Source organism: Nuphar pumila, chromosome 10 (genome assembly GCF_984573655.1).
Source record: "Nuphar pumila chromosome 10, dmNupPumi1.hap1.1, whole genome shotgun sequence".
NCBI classification, from domain to species: domain Eukaryota; kingdom Viridiplantae; phylum Streptophyta; class Magnoliopsida; order Nymphaeales; family Nymphaeaceae; genus Nuphar; species Nuphar pumila.
This window is the reverse complement of record NC_143258.1, coordinates 115798266-115809310: the sequence shown is the minus strand read 5'-3', so window position 1 is coordinate 115809310 and position 11045 is coordinate 115798266. Positions and strand designations below refer to the sequence as shown.

General features: G+C 40.4%; 1 protein-coding gene across 5 annotated transcripts in view; it reads right to left on the bottom strand.

The window, feature by feature from the left end:
* Positions 1–5282: 5282 nt before the first annotated feature.
* The window catches only part of LOC149828014 (chloride channel protein CLC-d-like), a 59891-nt gene continuing 54128 nt past the window's right edge, over positions 5283–11045 (bottom strand). For 3 of the 5 annotated variants that reach the window (XM_090019804.1, XM_090019801.1, XM_090019800.1), the window contains exon 23: positions 5283–5616. Coding sequence is in view for 3 of the 5 variants with exons in the window: in XM_090019801.1 (XP_089875927.1) it covers positions 5535–5616 (82 nt within the window). In the remaining 2 variants the exon portion in view is untranslated. The remainder of the gene's footprint in view (positions 5617–11045) is intronic. The other 2 variants (XM_090019802.1, XM_090019803.1) reach the window with 2 other exon arrangements.

Sequence of the window (11045 nt, the reverse complement as noted above, 5' to 3'; positions counted from 1 at the left end):
AGGCAGAAACTTGACTTGAGACGACGACAAAGGGTGCTTCGGCGGCAACAGACGATGGTAAATGATGTGTCATCAAAGGGAGCTCCTGTTATAGCAGATGGTGCATCGTCAAAGGGTGATCTGCTTACAGTATATGAATTTACTATTTAAGGCGAAAATGGAACGTTTGGATTTTTTGAAGAGTTAAGATCATCCAACATTTTCTGGATGGAGGATATTTTTATCTTTTTATAGAACCGTCGTTTCATGGCGAGACTAGTGGAAAAGGGTACTTAAGTCATTGCAACCGCACCAGACTCCGATACTAAGTGATGATGACACACACGGGGATATGAGCCCCCACCTGCTTATATAAGTGGCGCTCATTCGGACCCTCAACACGCAGTGCGTGTTAGGGGGGGAACACACAACACCCTCCCACTCTGGAGTGTCTCAGCATAACGGTAACGTGGATGAACCCATAGAAGATGGAATAACTCCCCAGTCTTTACCTGTGTCTGAGTCAGCGGTCACATTCCTACGCTTGGGCAGGATACTCTCTCTTTTACCTTTGATGCAAGTAGCACGGAGGAGAAAGAAAAAGCTCGTCTCTGAAAGACGCAGCGTCTAATGCTTTGAAGGTTCAGAATATTAAATCACGACGGCGTTACAAGTCTGGCGCCTTTGATGGTGGTCGAGCTCCAGTGCGTGAGATTCATCAATCATCGCCTTCAACTCGATCTGCACGTCTGCATCAATGTCCTGGATTGGGTGTCTCTAAATTAGATTCAGCGATGGCCTCTGAATCAGGTGAGATGGATATAGCTAAATGTAATTATGTGCGAAACAACAGCAGTCCATCTGAAGTCGATTCTTCGACTTTGGCTCCTATAAAACACGCTCGTCCCAATGAAGTGTGTTAGCTGGAATGTAAGAGGTCTTGGGCGCAAATGGGCGCGCAGATTCATACCGGAATCATTAACATCTATAAATCCAGATTTAGTTTTTCTCTTAGAGTAAAAAATAACGGAAGATGTTATTCCTTACATTCGACTTCAATTTCCGCAGTATGAAATTACTGGAAATTTTCAGTGTATTGCTTCAAGTCTCATTATATGTTTATGGCATAAAACTCGGGTGCAAGCTGAAGTTTTATGGCAGTCTGATCAACTTATGTCAGTTTTAGTAGCTAATGGAGAAGATGTTTTGGTTGTTTCGGGTGCAAGCTGAAGTTTTGGTTCTTTATGGCATGAGTTGCAGGGCCACCAAATGGATTCACCATGGATGGTATTGGGAGATTAGAATGTTGCTCTATGACTGAACGTTGGGGTTCTTGCAGTCACCACCTGGGGACTGCAGAGTTTAATAATTTTCTCTTCAATGGGCCTTTTGGAGCTGGAGGATTCTCAGTGTCAGTTTACTTGGCATAATAAGCAAAGTGGGTCCAAGTATCGGGCTAGTAAGATTGATCGGTGCTTTGTTAATGATTTTTGGCTTCTCAAATATCGTACTACATCTGTCGCATCCTTGCCTAAGTCAATTTCGGACCATAATGCATTGGTGGTGTCTACTAATCATCGATCTTTTGTTTCTCGACCATTCAATTTTTTTTCTTCTTGGACCTCTATTCCATCTTGTGTTGAGACAGTGGCTAGAGCATGGTCCACTCCCTTTCATGGATGCCCGATGTTCCCAGTGGTATCCAAATTAAGTGCAGTCCGTAGAGCTCTCAAAGATTGGAAGCGCACAAGCCCGTAAATTGCAGATTTTGGATGATATCCTTCATTTGCAAACCCAGGTGGAAGCAGGTGTACTAGAATCCATGGATAAGGAATCTATTCTTCAAGATGAATTGTCTGACATTCTTCGGATGGAAGAAAATGATTGGCAGCAAAAATCAAGGTGTAGATGGCTTCATGAAGGTGATCGCAACGCTAAATTTTTCCACTTGACGATGAATAAAAACTTGCAGCCAAAGCATATTGAAATGGATTCAAAGAGAGGATGGGATGTGTCTCACGGCTCAAGCGGACATTTTCCAAGAGTCGACAGATATTTTCTTCCACTTATTTACTTGTTCTAATGTTGATCCTACATCTCTTGAAGGATCATTGGAACCGGGTGTTAATGTGGAAGAGAATGCTAAGTTACTCTTATATCTGATGATGAAGTTGCCCAAGCAGTTTTTGATCTTGATGGAGAAAGTACACCGGCTCCAGATGGATTCCCAAGTAATTTCTTCACTCAGTTTTAGCCGTTGATTTCTTCAGAAAAGAAAAAATTCTTTCCAGTATCAACTCTACTCATACAATTCTGATCCCTAAGGAAGATGGTGCCCATACTCTTGCAAAGTTTCTACCTATAAGTTTGTGTAATTTTTTATACAAAATTATTACCAAGATTATGGTTGATCGTATGTCTTCAATCCTTCAACGTGTAATCTCCCACAATCAGCGAGCTTTTCTGTCAGGTCGTTCCATTCAAGAGAGTATTTTATTGGCTCATGAACTTGTTGATTCCATGAACCACAGCAAATCTCCGTCAAATTTATTTAAAACAGACCTTGCTAAGGCCTATGATAGGGTTGACTGGCACTTTTTAGAGGATTCTCTTCGGCGCTTTGGCTTTGCGGATTTCTGGATCCATTGCATCATGCGATGTATATCTACGCCCAAGTTTGCTGTGGTGATTATAAAGTGTGTTCCAGGGCCGAATTTTATTAGTAGTAGAGGCTTCCGCCAAGCTGATACCTTGTCTCCATTTTTAGTCCTCATACTCATGGAGCGGTTGAGCAGAAGTCAGAAAATGAATCTCTCATTTTCCCAGTAACAGTGAAAAAATTTAGCTGGAGTCATTCTCTGTTTGCGGATGATTCCCTGTTCTTCTTGAAAGATAAAAAGCAATCCATTCAGAATTTTATGGCTATCATTCGTGAGTTTTGAAGGTAAATCTGGGTTGCTAGTCAGTCCTGATAAATCGATCTTTATTCCCTTTAATTTGTCCCTCTCCAAAACACAAGTTATTTCTTCCTTGAGTGGGTGGCAAATGGGGAAGTTACCCATTAGATATCTTGGTCTTCCATTATTTAAAGGGAAATTGAAGAAATCCTTCTGTGAACCGTTGATAATCAAGTTTCGCAAACGACTTGAGAGTTGGAGTTGCCGGGTTCCATCCATGGCGGGAAGAATTGTGCTCATAAAATCTGTGTTAGCTTCTTTTCCTATTTACTGGATGACATTCTTTTCTCTTCTTAGTTCTGTGATATCTCAAATGGAGCACATCATGCATTCCTTTTTGTGGTATGATTCTACTTCCAGACATCACATTCACCTCATGTCATAGGAAAGAGTATGTAGGCCAACGGCAGAAGGAGGCCTTGGACTAAAATTGATAAAAGATCATAATGCGGCATGTTTATCACGTATGGGATGGAATTTGATTGAACAACATGCAAATCCCTGGGTTCAGCTTGTGCAGCGGAAGTAATTACAGGCTACTTCAATTTGGAGCCCCCAGGTATTTCGTACAAAATCTCATGGTTGGATGGAAGAGCATAATTCATGGATTACAAATCATTCAGGGAGGACTTAAATGGGAAGTGGGAAGGGACGATCAGTTTTCATTCTGGCTAGACCCTTGGATGGGTTCTGATCCACTCATTTAACATCTGCATATGCCCATTTCCAGATCTTTATGCCGGTTCTTGGCTCCCGTTACAGTGGCTGATATGATGTGAAAGCTCACTTCACCCACACAGCGTTGATCTTATATTTTGCAGTTGAAGACCGGCTTAAGAATCTTGGTTTTCAAATGGCAACCTGTTGCTCATTATGTGGGGGCAACAGAAGAAACAGTTACTCGTTTGATAATCACATGTACGGTAATTAAAAAAACGTGGGCATTAATCTGTCATGTATTTGGAGTGTGGCACCGTCCCTTTGGTAGTTTGTCGCAAGCTCTACAGCGACGGAGTCGCGGTAAATCTCTTCAGCAAGCGTGGTTAGTATGCTTTCAAATCAATATCTGGCAACTCTGGAAAAATCACAATCAGATTGTTTTTTAAGGCAAAAGGTTCACAACTCAGCAGATTCTCAAGTTCTGTTTCTTGTCAGCAAGAGCACATGCTTTACGGATACCTAAGGATGCTAATAATCCTGTTACATGTCGATGGGGATTTGCAGGTCATTGGTTGCCTCCGCCCTACCAATGGCTAAAGATCAATGTGTTCAGTTTATACAGGAATTTCTGGAAGGTGGGATACGTGATTAGAGATTCGTATGGCAGATTCGTTAAAGCTGGATAGGTATCTGATCAAGTAGCAGTTACTGATAGAGAGTATAGATGTTGGCTTAAAATTCTGAATCACATCCCTGTGTCAGCAAGGGTGATCATAGAGGCTTCCCGCAAAGACTTGGTGTCTTGTTAATAGAAAAATTGAAGGCAGGGGCCCATCTCATGAACAATTAGATATTTTAATACGAAGCCTTCTGAGCTTTGAGAAGTGTGTGGTAAAGTATGTTTCTAAAGAGTTCAATCTCATGGCTCGAACTCTTGCCATTTCAGCCACTTCTTTGGCAGAAAGGCACTGGTCCCATATGAACCCAGATTGGGTTCCTCCTTTGTAATTTTGTACATCTTTTTTTGCGTTATCAATAAACTGGTAGGGGTCTGCCTAACCCCAGCTTTCTCTGTCGAAAGAAAAAAATATACAAGGCTACGGGCACCTGCACATGCATGGGAAATAATAAATCTAGAAATTTGAACAAGAACCATGATCAAACGTTAAAATGACAGTTATGCAAAAGTGATCCCAACTTCTCAAAACTATAGAGCGCGTAATTGAAGTGAATCTCGACAACAAACTTATTTATTCATGCCAAATGGACCTCAGTTCATAATCTGAGGAGCAAGGAATATGAACATACATGGGTGGGACTAAACTGGCCATACAATGTGATGCAATCTCTCACTGTGATACCAAACTCTGATTTCTGGAACTGTTATACCAAGGCATGCATTACAATGCTCCTCATGAATTGCTAACCATCATAGCCAATTGTTTAAAGATGACGGAAAAAAGGATTGAATTTTGTGCTCTGCATGTGCATGCACGTATGTGCGTTCCATTTCCACACATACATACCCTTCCCGTCGAAGCAATGCTACCCTATGGCTTTGCCATTCAGATTTCAGATGGACAGGAAGCATCCATGTAAGTGGGCATCATAGCACGCACATGTGCATGCATGCATGACTCAATAACAATATAATAGTAAGGCTCTAAAAGAGGAAACATACTCAGATGATCCACTATCATTTCTCTCATTTCATTATTTGATAATGTACAACAAAACTGAGGGCTACTTTGAACCCAACCTGTTTCCTTTTCCAGCGTACTGGATATGTTACAACAGAAGGTACATCTGTGCTTCCACTTTTTAAGACGGAAGAAAAATAATTGACAGAATATACTGTTGAGCTATGCAATGAGGTTGAAAATTGCGGAGAAACGGTGTCATACCAATACTGGTGCAACTGGATGGAGTTTTCCTTAGTCAATCTTGGTTTAGAAGTTTATCTAAAAGTGGATGCTCAGGATCAAGCTTCCCAAACATATTTGTATCACGGCGAGGGGCCCTGTTAAACCAAAATAAAGGCAAGGCACTGTCAGAGCAATATACATCTGCTCATCTTTGGATAAAGACAAATTCCTTCAACAACTGGTTCACCAACTAGGAATCCCATACATCATAGAAAGCATAAAAAATATAACCTCGACTGTTATTGTGCAGAAATGTTATTTAGAAGAAAAGAACTATTGGCAACAAAATTTCAATTGGCATTTGATTAATTGTATTCTATGGGCAACAATGACCAAGATATTTTTTTTTTAAAAAACAAGGGTCAACATAGCCCAAGAGATGCTTATTTGCCATGATCATGGACCAAGTCCAGGTGGTAGGGCTATTGCCACCCATATGCATTGTTCATTCTCAATAAGCAAAGAAGGAAATTTATCCTGAATAGAGAAGCAACAATTGGATATATAAATGCTGCACATTCGATGTGTCCAATATACAATAGAGCAATCGATGATTTAAGATGCAGAGTATTTTTTCTCAACTAGCCCCAACTTGCATACTCTCGATGCTGTAGTACAACATACTTTTAAACAAGATTTCAACCATCACAATATCTTCTTCCAGTTTTTCCGCCAATATAGCAAGAGTTTGAAAACATCGACTATGGTTGGCTTAAATACTTTCAGCAAGTCCACACCTTTAGTTTGGACCACATATCAACCCCCAATGTGTAAAATGACCTGTCTGCATTACTTTCAAATCTAGATGAGGCAGACTGGATATGGATCATGCAGGTTCTTTGGCTTTATAATTCTGTTGTTTTCAGTTTATATTAAGATAAGCTACCACACAGTACCCATTCCTATAAAGCCGCAGTGTCGAGCAGCTGTCTATCATTTTTATCCTCAATCGGACAATCAAGCCAACTCCTTCACCGAGCCCAAAAAAGATGATAGTTTCAGTTAGTCCCCCTCCAAATTCCAAAATGACGACCTTGCTCACAAAAGTTAAGCAGGGTGCTGGGTCAAATACCATACTTTATGCGCCAAGTACACCATCCTTTATGTTAGACATTTTCATGTATTAAAGGTACATACCTTTTTTTAGCACACACCCACACACGTGTACAAACATAAAAATGCAATTCCTAGAAAACAAGAGTTCCCAATACATAACCAAATATATGCATGTTTAGAGTATCAAAACCAAGGAATCTTGGGGAGTCCCCCTTTCCCAAGATTCTCCAGAGAAACCGGCTCAACCTGGAGTCCTATCCAAGTTGGGACTATGGTGGGACGCCCCTCTAGAATCCCATCCAGAGTGAGAGTGTGTTCGTAAGATTTCTCTAAGCTTCGTTCTTGATTCGTGTTCTTGTTCTCCGAGAAAACACCTTTTCTCCCTCCCTTGCCATCGACCCCCCATCCACCTCACGCTTCCCTATGTAGTTGACCAGGAGAGACAACTCTCTCTCCCCAATGCTGCACACCCCTCCAGCTCGTGGTGCACGCCTCTCTCTAGAGCATTGCCTCACGTCCAGCTCCCCAGAATTCCTCTGTACGAGTTCGGATTCTGACAGTGGTATCAAAGCATCGTTCCCAGGAACCACGCCGATCAACTGCATTGGACAATGGAGTAAGGCCCCAAGCCCTTCACGGTTTCCGTACAGGTTCGATTCGACGCTCGTATTTATTTTCTGGATCATATTTTATTCAGTTTCGTCGGATTTTTTTCGTAAGTGGTGTTTGATCAATCCCAACGCTGATCTACATCAAATTCGGAGGATTCGATTTGCTTCACGTCCCCCAGGACACTTTTTGTGTCTTTTGGAGCTGGAGGATAGTCCCGATGACTTAGTAGTCATGTGCTCAATTTTTTTCAGCCTGCATCAAGTCTGGATTCGTATTCTGGTGCAACCTAGACACTTTTGGGAGGGTCTGACCATCCTAGGTACCTAACAGTTATCCTAGGACGTGTCTGCCACGTGTACAGGAGCCACACGCATATCCAGCCGTGTGTGCACGCAGAAATAGCGATACCGTTTACCGATCTCTACCTCATTAGTTTCGTCTCTCCAGCGAGGGCCCAAGTCCTTCTTAAATCCGATTCTGATTTGACACTTTTCGGTGTCTGATCCATCATGGTCAATAGTGATCTAGTCGTTGTCTGTAACTTTAAGATCAAAATCTACATTTTCGGCTTTTCCAAATCAAACTTGGAATCTTTCGAATCCGACCTCTGTTGACCCCGATCTAACCTTCAAAAGTCAGGCTAAATTTCTGCATATTTTTTAGGAGGATTCAACCCAGGCCTTCTCTTATTCAGGTCTTCAAACAGTTCCAAAAAAATCCCAAAAAATCACCGTAGTTAGCCTTACCTGTCCTAAACCAAAATCCAATTTACAGATAAAAAATCATATTTCAATCTGTAGATAACGCCATTTTACCGAAACTAGTCAGATCCAACGTTTGAATCTTGATGACCTAGCAATTTTGAATTTCAAAAAAATTTCTAGGCCTGATCATATATATCCATAAATCCAGATATTTTTACCTTAGGAACGTACATCTGTTAGCTTTCAAACCCTTTTTATAGAGTTTAAAAATTCGCCTGGATCGCTAAGATCTAACTCGATCTTCGAACCTTGTCTAAACCCAAAAAGTTGAACTAAACTTGTAACATCCTGGCCTATCATAGAAATAAATTAGTTTCGACCTTATAAAATCCCTAAAAAATTCCAGAAAAATTATTTTAACGTACCTGATACTTCTGACCAGAAGACCAAACCCAGAGTCAGTCTTAAACCTTAGTTCGTTGCAACTTTGCAGGGCCCTTGAGATGACGTGGGCCCAAGATATGGTTGCCAAACTCCGCACGGAGTTCCTAGCTCGCATCAATCAAATTGACGAGATGAAGAATAGGGTGACAACCGACCTTCACTGTCGTCGTTAAGCGACTTGTTATGGTAGCTGAGTTTGCTCTGTATCTCAATCAATGAACCCTCTCGGGATCTCCATAGAATAGTGAATGAATGTGCTTGAAAGGCCCTTGAGTAGCTGCAAGCACGAATCAATGATGAATTCAAAATCACAGAATTATATATTTTGCAGGACGTTAGATGGGAACTTCAATGGGTGTAGATATACACCAAGTCTTTCCAGCAGACCCTGTGTTAAAATATGCTATATTTATATATATAGATTATGACACATACACATATATATTTTACATATATATGTCTATGTGTCTATCTACATATATAAATATATGTATTCCCTTTGTAATACCCACTATGGGTAAAATAGTCATTTTACCTAGTTCACACCACATGTATATTTTTACATTTTTTCCCCTTTTTCTTTCTTCCTTTTTCCTTTTTTTCTTTTTCCTTTTTCCTTGGAAAAGCCCCCTTAAGGGACGTTGGAGCTTCCAACGGTCACAATTGTGACCGTTGGAAGGGCTCCAACGTCCCTTAGGAGCCCTTCCAAGGGTCTTCTTCTTGTGCCTATAAATAAAGGGGTTTCCCCCATTGTAACGTATGCTTCTTTGAAGCCTTCTTGAGTGGAATATATTTTTCCTCTTCTTTTAGGTGTTTTGCCAGGTTTGTGGTTTTGTTGTAATCTTGCCCATTAGTGGCTATTTGTGTATGTGCGTGTTCTCTTGTTTGCTCTTGAAGATATCGCTGCTCTTATTCGGCACTTCATTACATGGTATCAGAGCCTTGGTTGTGAAAGCTTCATCGGATCCTCTCTTGTCAAGTAATATCTCTTCTCTCTCTTGCTTTCAAACTCTTTCTCTCTAAATGGCCAACAAGGATGTCAAAATTGATCTCTCATTTAAATTAAAAGGGGACCAATTATCGTATGTGGGCGGCCGCTATGGAAAATAACCTCAATGGTAAAAAACTTTGGGGTTATGTGTGTGGAACCGTTCCGGAACCACAATTGAAATTGACCAAGTTTGAAGGTAATGAGGAAAAAGCATTGAATGAAGAAGAAAAAGAGAGTCATTCTTGACTTCTCTTCAAAAATGAAAGATTGGGAAAGTGATCATGCTAAAATTTTAGCATGGTTCATGAAAAATGTTGAATTAAAAATTTGTGCAAATCTTGCAAAGTTCAAGAGGGCCAATGAAGCTTGGTTCTTTATGAAAGGCATGTACACTCAAAGAGATCTTGCTAGACATTTCTTCTTACAAGAAAAAGTAAGAGAAACCAAGCAAGGTGATATGAGTATTAGGGACTATTATAGTACCCTATCTTCTTTATGGGATGAACTTGCCCTTCTCGAACCACAATGGGAAGATAGTACTATTGCCATGAGGCAAGATCAAATGGAGAAGGAAAGATTTTTTCAATTTATTCATGGACTTCGTCCCGAATTTGAGCAATTAAGAGGATCCCTCCTTCATAGAGCTTCTATTCCTCTAAGTGACATTTTAGCAGATTTATGTCAAGAAGAGACTCGTTTGGCCTTAAAAAATGATGTTGATGAAGTTCATGTCGTGTCTAAACCCGGCAACAATGTAAGGCCATACAAACCACCCCATTTTTGGAAAAATAATGGTGGTGGAGGAAGAAAAATTATTTGCCATAATTGTAATAAATCGGGTCATATTCGTCCGGATTGCCCCAAGTTCAAAAAGAAGGTAGCTTCCGTTAGGAAAATTCCTCTGAATGAAGATTCAAAGAAAGATGGAGACATAAAGGAGTCCATTGCTCATCTTACCGAAATTCTACAACAATTCATGAAGATAAACTCCGCTCCATCATCCTCTACACCATCCACTTCCGGTGCCGCCATCTCATCATTTCCAAGTATGACATCTTGGATTGTTGACTCGGGTGCCTCCTTTCATATGACTCTGAATGCATCACTTTTATCAAAACCAAGTCTCAATAAATTCAAATCCTACGTTTCCACCGCTGATGGAACATCCTTAGATGTTGAAGGTATTGGAAACCTTGAGAAAACTTATGATCAAAACAAAGAATTATTTGTTCCCAAAATACGAATTATTCCAAAACTTAACCTAAATCTCTTTTCCGTTTCTCAAATTACCGATTTTGAGTGTAATGTCTCTTTTTCACCTACCCATTGCTATGTGTAAGATCTCCGGTCCGAGAAGCTGATTGGGCAAGGCCATAGAAAAGGGGATCTTTATTATATACATTTTTTGTCTTTGCCGTCCAAATCTTTTTGTAATCATGTTGAATCTAAAGATATTGAGACTTGGCACAAGAGGTTTGGACATCCTAGTATCTCCAAGTTGTATCTCTTTCCTTGAAAAAATTTTGCAATACAAATACTTTTTCGTGCAATGATTGTATTCTTGGAAAAATTCATTCGCTTTCGTATTCACATAGTATTTTTGTGTTAAAAAGACCTTTCGAACTTGTGCATTCCGATGTATGAGGGCCGACACTCGTTATGTCCAAAGAAGGATACTCTTACTACGTTGTTTTTATTGATGACTTTACTAGATATA